At 56.1% G+C, this 20,285-nt stretch overlaps 1 protein-coding gene across 2 annotated transcripts; it reads left to right on the top strand.

Moving 5' to 3' along the window:
- The first annotated feature begins 147 nt into the window (after positions 1-147).
- On the top strand, positions 148-20,120 carry BAIAP2L2 (BAR/IMD domain containing adaptor protein 2 like 2). Of its 2 annotated transcripts, none has more exons than XM_040991159.1 (14): positions 148-250; positions 1,132-1,207; positions 1,935-2,021; positions 2,496-2,557; positions 13,238-13,309; positions 13,477-13,593; positions 13,902-14,048; positions 16,697-16,849; positions 17,108-17,261; positions 17,366-17,534; positions 18,834-18,956; positions 19,090-19,285; positions 19,646-19,689; positions 19,781-20,120. In XM_040991159.1, exons 1-14 carry the CDS (start codon positions 200-202, stop codon positions 19,854-19,856), a joined length of 1,527 nt encoding a protein of 508 aa, XP_040847093.1. In that variant the 5' UTR covers positions 148-199; the 3' UTR covers positions 19,857-20,120. The 2 variants fall into 2 exon arrangements, with proteins under 2 accessions (XP_040847093.1, XP_040847084.1); XM_040991150.1 differs by having other exon boundaries at positions 17,108-17,331; positions 17,379-17,534.
- Positions 20,121-20,285: the final 165 nt, after the last annotated feature.

The following is a 20,285-nucleotide window of genomic DNA, read 5'->3' as shown; positions in this document are numbered from 1 at the left end:
TTACGCCCCAGATCGCGTTTTGACATCCCCAGCTGGTGAATAATTAAGCAGCCACCTCCTCCAGAGCAGCCTTGAGCTCCAGGCCTGCTCACTCAGCAGCCTCCACACACAGCCCACTCCACAACCAACGCAGCAAGAACGGACCCACGCTCCCAGCTGACCATATCGCCGTCCTGCTCAGCGCCAGCGCAACCGCCCAATGGCTCCCGAGATGGACCAGTTCTACAGGTCCACCATGGCCATCTACAAGGTGAGCCCCTCCCCGAGGGGTCCAGCCTGCAGGTTCTAGGGGGCACGGGTGGGGGGGCAGCAGGAGGGAGGCAAGCCTGGCTGGCTACAGGCATGGGACAGAGCCCCTGACTCTCACTCCCAGGCTGAGGTACCAAGGGTGGCTGGAGCTGGGAGCAGCGGCCTACTAGCTGAGCCTATAGGTGGATGTCCAGGAAGATGGGAGCTGCATGCTGGCTGTGGCCTTGCCCTCTTTCTCAATGTCTTCTATGCCTTCCCTCAGACTTCACACTTTGCCTCCAGAGGGGGTTGCCATAGTTTGCCTCCAGAGGGGGTTGCCACAGTCACTGTAGACCTTTATTGGCACCTGCTGTATGCATGGCTCTTTCACACGTAGACAGTAATTATTGCTGCCTTTGAGAGATGAGGAAGCTAACAGATGATGCTGCCATGAGAATCCAGACCCAGTTCCAAGGCCAAGTTCAGGGCTGCCTTCACCACCCAAAGTGCGCTTCACCTGCCCCTGGCCTCAGATGGCCTGCGGTGACCCAACCACCACCTGGCTCCCAGGGGAGCTTGTCCTTGAGGAGGGCAACATCTGCCCTTGACCCCAAGGTGACTACTGGCAAGCCCATGTGTTGGGCCCAGGGAGGCCTGGGTACAAGGTGAGCTATGTCCAGGCAAGGCCGTGGCAGGGAAGCAGGCTTCAGCCCAGTGGGAGAAGAACCTTCAAGGTAAAAGGTGCAGCCGGGCAAGTGTGTAAGCAGAGACTGGTCGCCAAGGACCCTTGGTCCTGATGCTGCCCCACCCAGGTTCCTGGGGAACTTGCCAGGCCCCCTAAAGGGACCTCGGCCCAGCTGCTTCTTCCTCTCTCACCTGCATCTCCCATCATTGCACGTCTAGAGCATCATGGAGCAGTTCAACCCCGCCCTGGAGAACCTCGTGTACCTGGGGAACAACTACCTACGGGCCTTCCACGGTGCGTGCTGGGACCAGGGGTCGCCCAGCCCCAGCCCCACCAGCCTCAACCTCCAGGCTTCTCCTTGCCTCCACCAGTGTCCCAGCCCATCTTACCCCCTCCACCCTATTGCCAACCCTATAGCTCATCCTCAACCCTACAGCTGCAGCTGCCTTTTGTACCCCCGACCCATCCTCTGCCTGCAGCCCAGGCCGCACTGCCACCCTTCCTGCAGGTGCCCTGGATGCTCCTGAGATCTAACACTGGGTCCCATACAACCCTAGCCATGCCCATGTCCCCCCAGTGTCACTCATGGATCCCAGCCCCCACACTTAACCTGTCCACACCCACCCATGGCTGCCTGAGTCCCCACATGGTCCCCTCCAACACTGCCAATCTATTCTGAGGCCAGGGACCTCTAAGAACCTCAGACCCAGAGCGTGCTCCCCTCCAGCACGCGGCCTCTCCCTCACCCCACAACTGGCCTGCACAGCACACCTGTGTGGGTGCACACGGATGTTGTGCCCCACCCACAGGAGACACACGCTGAGCTCATCCTCACATGAGGCCCCTGGGGAGAGCCCACACCTGCGCGTCCCTGCTGGCGTCTGGCCAAGGCTGCCTTTGCCCACACCACCCAGGGGAACCCTCCCTGTCTGGCATGGACCCTCAGTGGCCGGCCCACACACTCTCAGGGGAGGGGCGAGAAGTAGAGACTAGGATGGTAATGGGACCTTCCTGCCTGCAGCCCTGTCGGAGGCAGCCGAGGTCTACTTCAACGCCATCCAGAAGATCGGAGAGCAAGCCCTGCAGAGCTCCACCTCGCAGATCCTTGGTAAGACGCCCCCCTCCTGCCCCTGGGGGTACCCCTCCGAGCCCCCACTCAGGCTTCTTCCTACTGCTGCCTGGGCTCTCCCCACCTTAGTTCTAATGCTCCACGCAAACCCAGAGCCTGCTTCTGCACACCATCCTGGGGTCGAGAAGGTTCCTTTTGTACACATGCCCTTTCGGACAATCTCTCATCCTCTCCTGCACCCCCAAAAGTGATCTGGGGCCCAGACTCTGTTGGTGATGTCCAAACCATCCCCCACCCTGTCCTATAAAGCTGCTTGGGGCTGGGACAGGACAAGCACTGGGACAAGGCACCTGAGTCCCTTAGAGCCATGCAGGAAGTACCTGGACTTTGGCCCTGAAACCCAGCCTTGGAGAGGCCCTCTCGTCACTGTGGCAGCGGTGGGGCGGGCACAGGACACTGGGGGGGAGGGGGGGAAGGGCAGGCTTTGAGGCTGTGGCTCTCTCCTGCCCCCAGGGGAAATCTTAGTGCAGATGTCTGACACCCAGCGGCACCTGAACTCTGACCTGGAGGTGGTGGTGAGTACTAGAGCCTCGGAAACCGGGCTGTTGTCCATGGACAGAACCAGGGTTCAGCCTGCAGACCTCGTCAGGCAGGAGGACACCCCAGCCACCACTGCCCTGGCCAGTACCTGCCAGGGACGGGCTCTGCAGGCCACATGTACCTGCACAGCCTGCTCAAGACGCAAACGGCCCAGGAAGCTGGTACCCCTCATTCTCCCCTTGGACAGAGCTGACAACTGAGTTCCAGAGACCCAGTCTTCTCCCAAAAGTCCAGAGTGAGTGGAGGTAGCAGGAAGAGAAGGGCCTCAGCCCCTGGCTCCCACCCTGCACCCCATTATCCCCAGGAGCTGGCCATGTCAGTCCCTCCACTTGCAAATCCCGCTCTCTGCAGAGCTGAACACAGGCTCCATGCTGAGGGGTGCCAGCCCTGTGGATGCAGCAGCCACTCTCCAGCACCCTAGCCTAGCTTCCAGGAGCAGCTGATCCTTGTCCAGTACTCTCCCTTCCTCCCAAAGGCATCCATGGCCACACGCACTGCCAGTCCCTGAACGCAGGGGGTGATTCTGTCTAGCGCAGTCTACTGCCAACGCCCTAGACTCCAAGCATCTCCCTAGCAGTCACTGGCTCTGTGTGTCTCAGCCACTCTGTCCCTCCATTGTCTCCTTTGAATAGTTAAGATTGGTGGTAACTAATTGCCTCTCAGACAACAAAATGGGCTTGGGTTATGGAGAACATGGCTTCCTGTCCCTGGGCCCAACGTCTCTCCGTGTCACTTGTGTCATGCCCAGGTTATGTAGGGACAAGTCTCGCTCAGGCTGACTCTGTAAGGAGAGCTGTCCTCTCCCAGTACCACGGTCTTGGCTGTGACAAATGGGCAGGGCCCTCCTGCCAGAAGGGCCAGAGGCCAGCTTGGCCTCCTTTGTTTGGTGACTGTGTACTGCTGTGTGCCAGGTGCTGGGGACCCAGCAGTAGAAGTTCCTGTCTTCCTAAATGGGATGCTCAGGGAGATGCAGAATGCGCAAGGAAACCATTAGGACAGGCAGAGGGCGCGCTGGGGGTCGTTGGGGACAGAGCTACCAGGAGCGACCTGACATGAGCATTCCAGGCTGGGGCAAGCACGTGAGGAGGTATGGAAGTGTGAGTGACAGGAGGTGGTCAGGCATCTCAGGACCCTGCCGGGATTCTGGCCCCCACGAGAGGGTTGTAAACCACGAGGGGACAGCAGCTGACTTAGATCTGCCATTGTTTTACCTTTATGTTATCAACCCAAAACTCAGAGAAAATGCCACAGGACAAATTAGAGTTGAATGATGATGCATTGTCAGGCAGGCCAGCCTTGAAGGGGTCACCCAGGTCAAGAACACTGTCACCTCCAACACTGTCACTGCCTTCCTCAAAATCCCAGCCCCTCCTACTCCTTCGCTCTCAGCCTCCCTCCCGAAGCAGCCACTGGTCTGAGCCGGCGCTGTCCCTTTCCCTTCGTGGTTCGGCAGCCACATGTGCATCCTACATGCTAGGATTTGACTCTGCTCTTCTGAAATGAATATGCTTTGCATCTTCCCAGCCTGCCACCTCCCTTGCCAGCCACATCTCCTTTATCCTGGCCTGCCCTTTCACTTGGCTCACCCATGGTCTGGAAGCCACTGATCATCCACCACTGGTATAAGTCAGTGAGTTCTTCTGCCCCACCCTGGATCCTGAGGCCTGGCAGACTCCAATCCCATTCTTGGCTAGCCGAATTTTTAGATCTTCCATGAACATACTTCTGATGTTCACCCCAAAGGCTTCTGTGAAGCCCCTCTCCCCAACCTGCTCTGGGCTAGCATTGGCGGGTGACAGATTTTGTTCATCCCCTTGAGCCATCAGGTTTCCAGACAAGGCATTCACTCCCTGCCTTCCACGGGCAGTGACCGATTATTTTCTTCTCCCTAGCATGATTGTCATCAGAGCCACAGATTTAAGCTGCTGTGACACGTTCCATTCCTTTGCCATTAGTCCTACTGGAGTCGTAGGTGTCCCATCCTGGGCCAGAGGAGCCTCTCTGTCCTGCCCACTCGGCCCTTGTGACAGATGGAAAAGGCTCGTTAGCATGCTCCCTGGCTGGCTGGTATGGCAGGTATGCTGGTCTCAGCTGCTGCTTCTGCTGCTTGGGATCTGGGAACAGGCATTTCTGCACAAAGCCTTAGTGCTTGTCTTCAGTGGCAAATGTCCTTGCAAGTCAGAACTACAGAGAGAGAAAAGAGAACATTTTCATCTGCTGATTTGTTCCCTAGATGGCTGCAACGTCCAGGGCTGGCCAAGGTCAAAGCCAGGGAGCTCCAGCCAGGTCTCCCTTGGGGGCGGCAGGAGCCCAAGCATTTGGGCCATCCTCTACTACTTCTCTCAGGCACATGAGCAGGAAGCTGGATTGGAAGTGGAACAGCCAGGACAGGGACCAGGGCCCCAGTGGGATATAGAGTTGCATGTGGAAGCTTTACTTGCTATACCAGGCCTTAATAATGTGCTTTACCCTTGGGTAGTTTCACTGTTTTTTGTTTTTTGTTTTTTGTTTTTAATTTCAGAGACATTTTATTGGAATGTTCTGATTCCCGCTCTGCCTTTTGTAACCTGGGTACTCAGGCCTGCTAGTCCCACTTCATCCTTGCCACTTCCTCCTGGCTGGCTTTTTTTTCTTTGTGTCCCCACCGCCAGGAATGGTGATGGAAGGCCTGTGTAAGGAGCCCTGGCATGAAGGGTGAGCGCCATCTGTAAATGACTCTGGATACCAGCCTTGTTGAGAGATCATCCACCTGCCAGAAAATTCACCTCTTGCAAGTGGGAATTTAGAAGTTCATGGTGTAGGTCAGCATGGTGGCTCAGCACGCTAGTCCTCTGCCTGCTAAAGCCAGCATCCTATTAGGACACCGGTTCGTGTCCTGGCGGATCCACTTTTAATCCGTTGTAATAGGTGGTAGCTTTACCTGCTGTGCCACAGTACTGACCCCCAGGAAAGCATTTTTAGTTTCCCAGGATCTTTTCCTAAGCTGTCCCCCAAACACAGTCACTTCCTTCACACAGCCCCACCTATCCCTGTTTGGGTCTGCCCTGTGTGTCTTTTTGGTGTCTCTGGGTCTTGTGCTGCATTTAGCTCCCTTTGCAGCGCTTTCGCCTCCGTGTGCCCCCAGTCCTGGGCCTGGCTGGTGGCTTGGCTTCTCCAGCTCTCCCAGGCTCTGCTTGGGAGGACCTGTTCCCCTACTCCTCGGGGTCTCAGAGACTCCCAGCTGTGTGGGGGACTCCTGTACTGGGCCCCACATAGGCGCTGGGCCGCCTGGGTCCCACAGCAGGAGTGATTTTGATTTGGAAGTAGCAGGCAGCCATCCCAAAGCCGAGTGATGTCCCAAGCTGCAGATAATCTCACACTGTATAAACACTTTTATTTTTCTTATTCGTATATACCTGTGATAGTAAGAAGTTAGTAAGAACTAATAATAAGTTTGAATAGTTACAACAGTATATCATAATGAAGGTGGTGTGACACTTAATGAAGCTTATTTCTAGATTTTTCCATACAATATTTTCACAACCCTGTTTGACTGCGGGTCTCCAAAACTACCAAAAGCAAAGCCACAGCTTAGGAGGCATGACGGTATCGTCACTGGGGTGTCTGATTTTGCTCTGGCTTCCTCAGCTGTGCCCAGGTGGCAGATCTCTCCCATGCCCTTGGCAACCATGCCATCCTAGAATGTGACTTGCTGATTTCTGTACTTTTCTTCCTATTGAGATAGAATGTATACATGATGAATTTTGACAGTTGAACATCTTACATAACCACCACCATCCCCACCCTCAGAAAGTTCTGCAGCAGGTGCATCCAGCCTCCCCCAGGGTTACCCACTCCCCAGCTTCTGTCTGGAACATTTTCATGTCTGCTGGGTATATCATACCTGGGGTGACATGTAAGGGTCATGGGTCCACCATGTTAAACTTGACAGTGAACTGCCAGAGACTTTATCAAATTCCTCTGCTATCCTCACCCTCACCAGCAGCAAGCTGCCACTCTACATCGCAGCCAGTGTTTGCTGTCAGCATCTTTTTCACTTGATGCTCTGTCGGGTATGGACTGGTGTCCCAGTGTGTGTGTGCTTGCATGGGCCTGCTGACTAGTGACTGTTAATAGGCATTGGGAGATATATATATATATATATCTTCCTCCAGAAGGTGTTTTGGTCTTCTGTCCATCTTCTACCACAAAAAGGTTTAGTTATTTGAAAGTCAGAATGACAGAGTGAGAGAGAGCTGGGCCAGGAACTGCATCCGGGTTTCCCACACAGGGAACAGAGCCCTTGCTTGGAACTTGGGCCATCTTCAGCTGCTCTCCCAGGCACATTAGCAAAGAACTGGATTGGAAGCAGAGTAGCTGGAACACGAGGTGTACTAACATGTGATGTGGGTGCTGCAAGCCATGTGTCAGCCTGCCCTTTCGTGTTGCCAGCCCCTCTTGCCTGTTCGTTGTGGTGTACTCACTGTTGACCTACAGGGGCTCTTTGTACGCCCTTCATTAGAGGCCAGTTGGTGAAGATTATTTGCTATTCTGGACCTCGTCTGTTCATGCTCTTAACAGTCTCTGCCGTAAGTGACAAAGACGCTGATTTAGCAGTCGGTGTAATGGTTCTTGCTGTGGCCTGCGCTACAGCAAGGGTATTCTCTTAAATCTCCTTGTCCAAACTCTGCATTCTGGGTTTTACGTTCCATCCGAGCTGGCTCAAGTTCATCTTGTGTGTGGAGTAACATGTAGCCGCACTCAAATTTCCCATACCATTAAAAAATGTTTGGTTTTTTACTTCCATCTACTTGGGCCATATCCTACCTACTGGCATATTCCTCGAACATACTGTGAACATCTGTACTGGGCCAGAGCAAAGCCAGGAGCCCAGAACTCTATCCACGTCCCTTTTTTTAAAGACTTATTTATTTTTATTGGAAAGTTGGATATACAAACAGGAGAGATGGAGAGGAAGAGCTTCTGCCTACTGATTTACTCCTCAAGTGGCTGCAACGGCCAGAGATGAGCCAGTCTGAAGCCAAGTGCCAGGAGTTTCTTCCAGGTCTCCCATGTGGATGTAGGGTTCCAAGGCCTTAGGCCATCCTCAACTGCTTTCCCAGGCCACAAGTAGGGAGCTAGATGGGAAGTGGAGCAGCCAGGAATAGAAGTGGCGCCCATATGGGATCCCGGTGCGTTCAAGGTAAGGACTTTAGCCACTAGGCTTCTGTGCCTGCACCGGGCGCCAGGTCCCCTTTGTGAACAGCCCCCAGTGTGTGCATTGGTAGGCAATTGGATTGACTCAAGCCAGCACTCCAGTATGGGAAACAGACTTCCCCCATGGCAGTTTAACTCAATGTGCACCACAAGTCCCATACCCTATTTATAAAGACCTTCCTTTTACACATTGAATTGTCATTGAATCTTGGTTAAAAAAAAAAAAACATCTTTCTTGTCTGAATAGGTGTATGTTTATTATAATCTGTTGATAGATTTGCCTGGCTCTGAACCAGTGCCACAGTATGTTAATTACTGTGGCTTTAACCGAAAGTACTAAAATCAAGTAGTCTCAGAACGTTGTTCTTCTCTTTTCAAGATTGTTTTACCTATTTAAGACCTTTGGATTTCCACATCAGTTATAGAATCAGCTTGGCAATCCCTTCAACAAAGCCTGCTGGGATTTTACAAGGATTGTGTTAAGCTAGAAATCAATGGTTATCTTGAAGATATCGCACCTTGCAATCCATGAATCTGGTATACCTCTTCATTTATTTGTCTCAGCTGAGTTTTGTTATTTTCAGCATAGCTGTCTTATACATTTTAAAAATATAGATTTTATTTTATTTATTTATTTGAGTTACAGAGAGATCTTCCATCTCACTGGTTCACTCTCCAAGTGGCACAATAGCCTGGGTAGAGCCAGACTGAGAGCAGGGTCTCACACATGGGTGACAGAGGCCCAAGTGTTGGCCATCTGCTGCCTCCCTCATTTCACTGGCAGGGGCTGGATTGAAAGTGGAGCAGCTAGAACAGAAATCAGTGCCCATGTAGGAAGCTGGCACCACAGGCAGCAACTTTATGTACTGTGCTGCAAACACCGGTCTGGTCCCTACTTTACACATCTTTTGAATGATTTATTCTTAAATATCTGATCTTTCTTTTGTTGTAAAGTTGTAGTTATTTATTTGAGAGAAAGAAAGATTGAGAGCAAGAGTGCTCTCATTCACGCCCCCCTCCCCAAGTGCCTGGAAAAGCTAGGGAAGACCAAGGCCAAAACTGTGCTGGGAATGTAACCCCAGGTTCCCAGGTGGGCAGCAGGAATCCAACCACTTGAGCCATAATGTTGCTTTCCGAGATCTGTATTGGCAGGAAGTGTGGGCCCTTGGATACCCCAGGAACCTAGTGTGGGCCACAGCTGTCTCCCTGGTGTGGAACTACTCGGCCTACCTGTAGCCTCTATTTGATGATTTCTGAAACCATGGTACCAGGCGTCATTCATCACATTTTTCAGTTGTTCGTTACTTACGCTTTAGGAGGCTGCCTGGCTACTGCACTGGGCATAAAAATTCAGGGCTGGTGGGTGAAGGCAGCAGGATGACCAGTCAGGAGGCCAGGGCAATGATCTTGACCTTGTCATGGCCGTGCTGGGCAGCATTGTGGAAAGGTAGGCTTTCTGGTGGATGGGAAGGGACACGTCAGGAGTAACTAGGCCACCTAGGCAAGTGGGTTTGTGGTCAGCTCAGGCTCTGTGTGGAAGGCAGTCAGAGGTGTGGGAGAGGCCATGGCATGGCCGAGAGCGGGATCAGGGTGAGTGGCCCAGGTAGACGGGTAGAGTGCGCTCAGGGCGTAGACAGGGACAAAGGAGGCTGCTTGCGCCATGTGGTGGTGGTGCTTACAGGATCAGACAGCCAAGGGCCTGAGAAGTTGTGGAGGTAGCCAGGATGGGAGGAGAGGAGAGATGGCAATGAGGAGGAATTTTCAGCTAGTCAGCCATGTCGAAGGGTGGGATGGAGTCGCCGGCGTCCTGAAGTCTGATTGTGGGATTTGGAATGGTGGCACTCCCCAAAATGGCCATAACAGCCAGGGCTGGGCCATGCCAAAGTCCGGAGCCAGGAACTTCATGAAGGTCTCGTGTGGATAGCAGGGGCTCCAGCATCTGCATGCTCCTCCGTTGCTTTCCTAAGTACATCAGCAGGGAGGTAGATCGGCAGTGGAACAGCTGGGACTGTAACTTGTGGGATACTAGCATTGCAAATGATGGCTTAATACACTGTGCCACAGCAGCCGTCCCAAGTGTCTGCCTCTCAATGGACCCATTTCTCAGGAGCTTAACAGCTTTCCATCCACCTGTGCTGCATGGCCTGAGGCATCTTGGGCCTGTGTTCTCTGCCTGTTGGCGGTCACAGCCACACACTGCCAGAGGGGTCAGGGCTGTCCCATCTAAGGGTCGCTTCTGTGGTATGCCTCAGTTTGTGCACAGCTGGAGGCATGTGGAGCTGTACCATGTGACACAGGAGGCATCTTACTGTGGGCACCATTTCCTAGCAGGAACAGTCAGAATAAAGACCACCCAAGGGAAAGGCAATGAGTTAAGCCATTGCCTTTAGTGCCAAAATCCCATGTAGGTACTGCTTCAAGTTCTGGCTGCTCTACTACCCAATAATTTCCCTGCTAATGCACCTAAAAAGGCAGTGGAAAACCCAAATGCTCAGGCCCTTGACACTCACGTGCCCCCTGCCCTGACAACAAGCACTCTTCACCTGGATTAAAAAAAAAAATCATAAAAGCAAGGCCATGAATTGCACCTTACATGTGGTATGATTGTCTGCTGTTGTTTTCGTAAAGGTCTATTTATTTACTTGAAATGCAGAGTTTCAGAGAGAGAGAGACAGAAAAACAGAACTCTTCCATCTGCTGGTTGACTCTCTAAGTGGCTGCAAGGGCCAGGAGCCAGGAGCTTTTGTCTGTCTGGGTCTCCCATGTAGCTGGTGGGGACCCAAGCACTTGCACCTTCTTCTGCTGCTTTGCAAGGCACATTAACAGGGGGCTGGATCAGAAGTGGGACAGCCAGGAAAGGGACTGGTAACAATCTGGAATACCAGCTTCCCAGGTGGTAGTTTAACCACAATGTCATTTCCTCCTGCCTGTCTCACCCAACAACAGCTGGCCCCTCTCTGCTTCCCGCTGCCTGCCTTGACCCGGGGTTCTGAGGCCGAGGGCCTGCCCAGCTTCTGTAAGCTGTGTGGTTTATGTTGGGCAATTGTAAGGAGTGGGCAAGAGGCAGAGCCAGGAAGTGGGTGGGACAAGTAAGGATGCAACAAGAAGATAGAACTGGAGGGTCACATCCATGCAGGGAACTCTTCCTTCCTACTGGGTCCAGTGCCACCCCAGACAGAAGCCTCTCCGTGATGTTTCTGTTTTACATTCCCATAGCCACACATACCTCTCCAACACACATGTAGCTCAAGCTTCCTGGAATGCCAGCAGTTATCAAGGTCATGGCAGGAGGAAAACTTCACTCTGGGTGGGACAGAGGGGAAGGCGGCACCACTGCCCCCACCTGTAACACCACCGTTCCCCATGGACACCAGTTTGAGTCCTGGCCGCGCCATGTGTGATCCAGCTCCCTGATAACGGCCTGGGAAGGTAGCAGAGGATGAGCCAAGTGTGTCGGCCCTTTTACCACATGGGAGACCTGGAAGAAGCTCTGGGCTCCTGCTTGGCCTGGCTCAGCACTGGCCTTTGTGGCTACTTGGGGAGTGAACCAATAGATGGAAGCTTGTTCGCTCTCTGTCTCTGCCTTTCAAATAAATATTTAAAAACATTTAAATGGAGGCCTGCACTGTACAGAACAAGTTAAGCCATTGCCTTTAGTGCCAAAATCCTATGTAGGTTCTGGTTCGAGTTCTGGCTGCTCTACTTCCCAATCATTTCCCTGCTAATGCGCCTAAAAAGGCAGCAGAAAATGACCCAAGCGCTCAGGCCTCCGACATTCACATGGGTGAGCTGGGTGAGGCTCCTGCTTTCTGGCTTCAGCCTGGCCCTGTCCCAGCCCAGGCAGCTGTTTGGGGAGTGCACAAAAGCATGGCAGGTTTTGTACTTTTCCTGTTTGTCTCCTTCTTTCTCTCTGTAACTTTGCCTTTCAAATAAATATGTGTTTTTTTTAAATTGCTCTCAGCCAACCAGTCTGAAAATATTAAATGGAAAATTCTAAAACTCAAACTCAACAACTTGTAAGGTTTTTAAATTTGAAAGGCAGATTTTACAAAGAGAGAAGGAGAGAGAATGTCTTCCATCTGCTGCCTCACTTCCCAAATGGCTGAAAGGCCAGGAAAGCATGAGCAGGAAGCCGAATGGAAAGTGGAACAGCCAGGACCCGAACCAGTACTGTCATGTAGGATTCTGGCAGCACAAAGCAGAGGATTAGCCTGCTGCACTGCAGTGCCACCCAATTCCCAAGTTTTTAAAATGTTTTGTAAATGTATGTGTTTGAGAGGTGATGAAAGGCAGGGGACATTCCCATGTGCCAGATGCCAGGGCTGGAGCAAGCTGAAGTCAGGAACCTAAGCTGGCACCCCAGAGGGCTGGCTGGGACCCAGAGCCTCAAGCCACCCCCGCTGCCTGCTAGGGTCTGCATTAGCAGAAGCTGGAGCTGGGGGTGGAACCCCGAGTACCTGGATGTGGGATCCTAGCATCCCAATCGCCCAGCTGAATGTGCATAGAGAGCAACATCCCAGTATTCCTCTCCTGAGGGATGCCCTAGCCAGGTGGGAGGAAGGCCTGTGTGCTGGGGAAGGGCTACAGACGTGCACAGGGAGGCTGCGCAGGAGAGTCGGTCCTGAGGTGGATGTGTCCAAGAAAGGGGCGGAGCACTTGTGTATTTCTGTGTGACCTGAACACCACTCCACCCCACCAGTACACAGTGCCTGTGGCTCAGGGAAACAGTGGCAGGCAGAAGTGACATGCCATCAGAGGTCAACAGGTGCCTAGAAAGGTTCTGGCCAAAGACAGCCTCTTAGAGATGCAGCAGCCGGTGCTCCGAGTGGGACAGGGCTCCTATAGTCACATAGCAGAGCCAGAGCTGGGCTCAGCGGCGCCCCCCAGGGGAGAGGCACCCACTTGTTGCCTTCACCATGAACCTGCGACTGTTAGTGGGCACTTCTGTGGGGCGAGGCCATCTCCATGGTGCTGAGGCTACAGGCTGCACCAGGCTTGACTCACACCCACAGTTAGCACAGTGGGGCAACCGAGGGACCCAGCGGTGTGGGAGAGGAGCAAGCGAATGTGTGCATGGTTCTGGAACAAAGCAAGGGGTAATGAGTCCACCCAGGGAGGGATCCCCAACAGAGGGGGTGCGGCAGCTGGCATTTGAGGGTGCAGAGAAGAGGGGAGCTCCAGGTCAAGGGTGTGACACCAACAAAACACAGACCAAGTAGAAGATTGAAGGTAAGCACTAGAAGATGCCAGCTCTTTGCTCAAGGGCATGTTCTGGGCCAGCTCCTGCACCGATCCATTCACCCCTCCCTCCAGCCTCCCTCCTCCCCCTTCACATCCCTGTGTCTGTGACAGGTAGACCCGCAACTGATGTGCTTGGAGTGTGGTGGGCAGAGGGTTGTCTGGAAAGTGAAGGAGGTGCTGGGGCCGCTCTGACCACCCCCACCCTGCACCCCATGCAGGTGCAGACCTTCCACGGGGACTTGCTGCAGCATATGGAGAAAAACACCAAGCTGGACATGCAGTTCATCAAAGTGAGTCTGGCCCTTCAGGGGTGGGGGGCCACCTGTCCCCATTCCACAGATGGGCACACTGAGGCCTGCCCCCAGGTCATGCCTCATTCCAGGCTGGGGCCCATGGCTCAGGTGTCTTGAGCTCTGTGACCCTTGGGGATCCTCCCTCCTTTCCAACTCCGCCACAGGACAGTCGCCAGCACTATGAGATCGAGTACCGCCACCGAGCTGCCAACCTGGAGAAGTACATGTCCGAGCTGTGGCGCATGGAGCGCAAGAGGGACAAGAATGCGCGTGAGATGAAGGTGTGGGGATTGGGATGGGGCAGGGATCCCCGGCACCACTGGAGCCCACCTGGCCCAGCACCTGCCCTGCCTGGGGAGAAGTGTCTGGGCCAGTGACATGCTGGGCCCAGACTCAGGGAGCTGAGGATGCCCACGAAGGAGCCACCCCAGGAATAAGGATGGCCTGGGTACTTGGACAAGGAAGGCTTCCAGGAGGAGGTGGCTGGGGGCTGGGTCTGGAAAGACAGAACGCTGCAAAGAGCTGGCCTCCATGGGGATGGGATGGGACACTCAGCTACTGCCCCCAGCTAGAACTGCCTGTCCCCCAGGAGAGCGTGAACCGGCTGCACGCCCAGATGCAAGCCTTTGTGTCCGAGAGCCAGCGGGCGGCTGAGCTGGAGGAGAAACGGCGCTACCGCTTCCTGGCCGAGAAGCACCTGCTGCTGTCCAACACCTTCCTGCAGTTCTTCGGTCGGGTAAGCCGGGGCTGGGTGCGAGCGCGTGGGGCCCTTCAGGGCTGCACCTGCGTGAGCCCAAGGGTGTCCCTGCCTTGCCACTCATCCCTTCACCGTCTCCTCAGTGTATTATATGTCATCATCCATTCTTGACATATTCATTACTGTTCCTTATAGGCACACACACTCATTCATTTGTTCATCATTACCTATGGACATGCATTCACTGAGCCGTGCTTATTCAGGTGTGAGTCTCGTAGCTGTTCACTGCTGTAGGTGTGTGTCCACCATTCACAAATTCAGCCACTGACAGATCTGTTCTGTTACTGCCCATGAACTTCATCATGTTGAAATCTGCTAGGCTTTTGCTCTGTTGTGCCCACTGAGCTCAGCAGATTCTGCCAGCTCCCCTTAATTTTCTAATGGGCTTTTTATCATTGTAGTTGGCACTTTGAAGATTAGGATGATCATACTGTTTGCATAAATGTCGCTATTTTTGTGCTTAATATCGCTCTTTAAAATTTCAGTTTCACTTTATCTGAAATTAACATAACACTCCTGCTCTCTCTTCCTTATAAGTGTGTTGTGCACAATCAAGTTTGGGGTTCTGAGCAGTCTGATAGTGTGTGGAGACAGAGCAATCCCTGCCCACTCCCACCTGGCACAGCCCTGAATGCGTGGTCTTCATCTCCCTGTCCCATTGCTGAGCCAGCTCTGCTCACTTCATCTCTTTCTTTCCTTCCATTTTCCTTCTCTGCAGTTGGGTTGCGTTACCGTGCCTTCTCTCACTGCTCTGTGGATTCTGCTGTCCTCTGCTGCTGTCCCAGGGTGACCTCACAGTCACAGCCTACATGTCCATCTTCAGAGATGACATCCCATCCTCCCCCTACTTTCCCGCCCAGCCCCCTGAGCCGTGACGTGAGCAGCACCTGCTTCTGGGTCCTGCAGCTCTGCAGCTGCCCGCTTCCTCACCTCCTCTCTGCCCTGATGCCGCGTGGCTTTGGCCAGATGTCTTCAGACTTTGGCTTCTGGCTCTGCGTGGGGCTGGGAGTCTCTCTGCAGTCTGACCCTCCGGTCTCAGACTGCCTGCAGCACCACTGCCTGGTGCCCCTTGGCCGTCATGTGGCTCATCAGAAACACAGCTGCAGACGGGGCCTCCTGGCCAGGCTGGGCTGGCTGTGTACTGCGCACGAGCGCCTGGCTGGAGATGGAGGCATTTAGTGCAGAGCCTGGCCCAGAGCGAAGGTTCAGCCAAGGGAACGTGCTTCTTGTTCCTTACATGACGATCTTAAACCAGACCTGGGGGTTGGGGGCGGATCTTGGGCATAGAAAAGCAGCGGTCAGTGTGGACAGCAATCTTTTGGGAGCATTTGGGATTTAAGCTGCAGAGGAGATTGAGTGACAACATGAAGAAGCCAGCGCCCATTCCAGTTTTATTACTGACAGTGCCCAAGAAAGAAAGGGGCACACCATGGCCCACAGGGAAGTATCAGGATCTGGTAAGGGGCCAAAAAGGGGTGAGGGTGGGATGGGGCACGACCTGTGAAGCCACTGCTGACACCACTGACCGCCCGTATCAAAAGGCCTGTTAGAGTCCCGGCTGCTCCGCTCCCAGTCCAGCTTCCCACTAATTCACCTGGGAAGGCAGCAGGAGACTGCCCAGCCACCCACATGGGAGATCCAAGCTCCCAGCTCCTGGCTTCGTCCTGGCTGAGCTCTGGCGCTTGTGGCTATTTGGGGAGCGATGCAGTGGATGGAAGATCTTCCCCTTCCCCTCTTTCTCCCCCTGTCTTTCAAATAAATGAAGTAGATATTCATAACACAAAATGAGAGGAAAACAGAGCTCAGCGCCTCTGCTGTGGTCTGCATGAGAATGGGCGAGGCAGGTGGGCGAGTGGGAGCAGGGCTGGAAGAATGGCATGGGCTCTGCCAGTGTGCCGGAGCTGTGGGTGTGGGCTGTGCCCAGCCATGCCAGGCCCCCTATGCCAGAAGGGGGCAGCCCCTCCAAGGGTAGCTAAGGGGCTGGAGAGACAAGGGCTGCTCGGCAGCTGCTTCCTGCCCTAGAAGGCAGGGCCTGCGCTGGGGAGCCTGTGCCCATGTGGTCTGGGGCAGCCGTGTCTGCAAAGCTGCCTCCAGGACCCTCCGGGGTTGTTAGAAGGGGCTGCTACTTCTGCCCGCCACCAGGGGGAGGGGTGTCCGAGGGAGCTGGGTCCAGGAAGAGTGAACACAGCCACAAAACCTGAGTTAGCTTCCGTGTTGGTGTCCCGTCACCTGCATTAGCAAGCCTCTGGAAGTAAAAGAACCTACCCCATCCCCTTTTTTTCAGATTGTTCCACAGTTAAGTACTGGGATGGGGTTCTTTGGTCATAGGTCCTGGATGTCAATCCTGCTCTCACTACCACAGCCAGGAAGCTGGCGGGCTGGAGTGCCAGGCCTGGATGCCAAAGGTGGCCCACTGCTGGCACTAGGCTGGCTAGGAGTCGGGGGATACTGTGGGAGGAAAACTGGGCACCCTGAAAAAGCAGGGGGTGGGAGCCCGACTCAAGCCTCGGCCGCATCCCACCTGCTTGAACTCACTCATCTGGCTTTTCCCAGCCTGCACGCCTTCAGGTCCACCAGGGATCTGGGGCCACTGGGACCTGACTGACCCCAGTGTCCCTCTTGGCCAGGCCCGGGGGACGCTGCAGAACCGTGTGCTGCTGTGGAAGGAGCAGTCAGAGGCCAGCCGCGGCCCGTCGCGGGCCCACTCCCCGGGCTTGCTGGGGCCCGTGCTGGGGCCGCCCTACCCCTCGGGCCGCCTGACACCCACCCGCCTGGACATGGTGAGGCTCTGGGCGCCCCCGCCACCGTTCGCGCCCCCAGCACCCTTCGCTGGGTCCTGGGGCCTGACGCCCCCCGCCTGGAGCCTCCCACCCTATGCTGCTCCCCTCGGCCCACCCTGGCGCCCGGGCGCGGTGTCTGCACCGCCCTGGTGGCCCGGGCGGCTCCGCAGCCCCTACGCCGCCTGGGATTGGGGGTAGGGGCTGGACTACTAGCCTGCGGCCCCTCCCCGCCCCACCTCCCCGCCCTCTCCCCCCCAGCCCCAGCGGCCTCTGGGCGACTTCGGCGCCCCCCGCAGCCGGCACAGCTCCGGCTCCTACGGCCCTGGCCCTGGCCCCGAGCCTGCCACCGAGGCGAGGTCCACGTCGCAGCTGGACCTAGAGCGCAGGTCCCTGCCCCGGACGCCGTCGGCCAGTGAGTACCCTTGCCGGGGCACTGGGATGGCAACGGGGAGACGGCGGGGGACCAGAGCCCCCAGGACTGAGCTGGCCGCTCACACACGCCGTCCCGCCCTGCAGCCTCGCTCTACAGCAGCGGCGGCGGTGCCAGGAGGGTACGCGCTCTTGTCTCCCACTCGGAGGGCGCCAACCACACGTTGTTGCGCTTCTCGGCTGGGGACGTCGTGGAGGTGCTTGTGCCTGAGGCGCAGAACGGCTGGCTCTACGGCAAGCTGGAGGGCTCGACAACGTGAGCGGGGGAATGGGGGGGCTTCCCCTAGCAGCCTGCCACCCCCCACAGCCCATCGCCGCAAGTGGCAAGGCCTCTTTGTATTTCTTTCCATGGGCTGGGTCACTCCCACAAGTGGCCATTGGCCAGCAAGCACTTCTGGGTGGTGGCCCTTGCAAGGTGGCAGAGGGTAGGGGACGGATCTTAAAGAATGGGGAATATTGCAGAGCCCTCATTGCTTGGGCACCTGTCATGGTCGGTGCCCTGGGTCAGCCATGGACTCTGGCAGAGGGCCTGGGGAAGGAGGGGGTTGCTGACTTCCGCAGTGGAATTCCTGAGAGACCCTAACCCAGCTGGACAGGGAGCGATGGGGCCACTGCAGGTGCCAGGGAGCCTAGAGCGGAGCGAGGCTGCTGGCCAAGACAGGAGTGTGCAGGGAGCACTTTGCTCATGGGAGGGAAAGGGGGTGGCAGGCATTTGCTGGGCCAGACAGCACTCCCACACCGCCACCCCAGGGAGGCAGGGACGGGCATAGTGCCCACTCCGACCCATGACATGTGCTGTCTCGTTGGGCGGTCAGGGAGGTACAGGCCAGGTTCAAGGACAGTAGGTGCTGTGAGGTAAAGTAGAAGGGACCTGTACCACCGTGAGAGGACACAAGATGCGGCCCCCTTGGCTGACAGTGTCATAGGTGGGCGGTGTGGGGCACTGCCCCGGGTGCCCCTGTGGCCAGATGTGGTCCCCCTTCCTGTCCAGCCCTGGGCAGGTACAGTAACAAGCTTTGTGCTGGGCCTCTGCGCTCTGGAGGAGGGGTCCCAGGGCGGGGGGGTGCCTCCCACACCCACCTGTCTCCATCATGGGCACCCTCTGCTCACGGTCTTGTAGCCATCTTTTTCCTCCTCTTGCTGGTTCACTCCCCCAAGCACCTGTAACAGCCAAAGCTAGGCAGGCAGAATCCAGAAGCACAGAACTTCATCCCTGTCTACTTGCCCACTGGCCAGGAGCCTCTGGCGTGGGGCTCATGAGGAGGGTGAGGAGCCTGGTGGGACATTCCCCCAGTCTCCAATGGCCTGGAAACAGGTACCTTTCTTTCTCAGCACTCCAGTTCTTCCTCCCTCAGGGGCCCCAGGCCCTGGTGTGACAGGTGGGTCAGGGCCAGGCTCCAGGAGGCCTCGAAGGCCGGGAAAGGCCTCCTCTATGGAACGAGCTGAGTTGGTATCCACCAGACCCTGCAGCAAGGCCAGGCATGTAGTGCCCTTCACTCCTCTCCCAGCTGCTGATCGATGCCGCACCTCACAGACCTTGCACTTCCACCCCCAGGAGCGGCTGGTTCCCTGAGGCCTATGTGAAGCCCCTGGAGGAGGTGCCCATGAACCCCCTGAAGCCCTTGAGCCCCATGGCCTCCATGAACCCCATGGTCCCCACCAATGAGCTCTCCTCCAGGTACCTGGGCGGGCAGGGTAGGGATGGAAAAGCAGACCTCCCCTGCGCCCCCAGCACTCCCTGGGACCCCGGCTCCTCCCAACACAGGTGCGGGGCCTGCCCAACGCCCTGCCTTCCACGTCTCTGGACTCAGGTCCTACCCACTCCGCGGCAGCCACAGCCTCGATGACCTCCTGGACCGGCCAGCCAGCTCCACGGTGCCCTCTGAGTACTGGGATGGCCAACCCCGCTCACGGACCCCGAGCAGAGTCCCGAGCCCCGTGCCCACGCCCTTGCCTGATAGCCGGCGGGGCAGCATGGGCGGCACGGGTATAGCCGGTGATGTCAAGGTCAGTCCCAGCTGGGCTGCAGCTGGGGGTTGAGGGGGAAGGGAGGGCAGGAGGCCAGGTGACCTTCATATGTGCAGGGCGTGTACAAGGGACCACCATGGGGTCTGGGCTAGAGGGAGGAAGGGTTGGGAAATGGCAGGAGTGTGGGGGAGACTTGGCAGGGCATGAGACACCTCCCCAGTGGTGGAGGCATCACCCTGTATTTGATGCATGGATCTCAGGAGGCAGTCTGTGGCCCAGAAGTTTCTCAGAGATGACATCGTAGATGCGGAGCCTAGGGGCCATGGAGCAGGGTCTCCTGGGGACAGCACTGGCAGAGCCCCTCCTAACCACTACCCACTGTGTACCCCTCACTCCCAGAAACTGATGGCCTTGGAGCAGCAGCCCCCGGAGCTCTTCCCACGGTGAGTGCCTGCCCCAGGGAGGGGGACAAGGGTGGGCACTGGCCCAGCTGCCCTCCTTGCCATCCCTTCACTCCCACCTCTCTCCCCACAGGGGCACGAACCCCTTCGCCACCGTCAAGCTACGTCCCACGGTGACCAACGACCGCTCAGCACCCCTCATCCGCTGAGGCTGACCCCAGGACTCTCAACTTGGGCACTGTACCCACCTGGGACTGGAGCTGGCGGCGACAATAGTAGCACTGGCAGATCCCTGTGGCCGGGCCTGATGAAGTAGGGTAGCTGCCCTCCCTGCCACCTCCCTGTGCCCAGCCCGGGGCCGGTCTGTGAAGCACGGGGCATACTCCTTCCTTCCCAGCCAGCCTGTGGAACTCTGCCCGGGAGGCCTGCCCTGCACCCCCCAGCCGCTGACCCCTTCTCTGTTTCCCATACTTGGTGTCCCCTACCAGAAGGCGGGCACCCCATGTACCTCCCCGCCACATGTGCCCAGTTAATTTTTGTAAATGGTGAGGAATAAAAGCAGTGGACACTGCAGCAGGAAGTGGTAGTGTCTGATTGGGGGTCTGAAGCTGCAGGGTCCCAGTGGGGAGTGGAGCCTA

The sequence above is a fragment of the Ochotona curzoniae genome, unplaced genomic scaffold (assembly GCF_017591425.1).
Source record: "Ochotona curzoniae isolate NIBS_2020 unplaced genomic scaffold, NIBS_Ocur_1.0 contig_1014, whole genome shotgun sequence".
NCBI classification, from domain to species: Eukaryota; Metazoa; Chordata; class Mammalia; order Lagomorpha; family Ochotonidae; genus Ochotona; species Ochotona curzoniae.
Note: the sequence above shows the minus strand (reverse complement) of the source record. Positions and strands in the feature narration are given on the sequence as shown.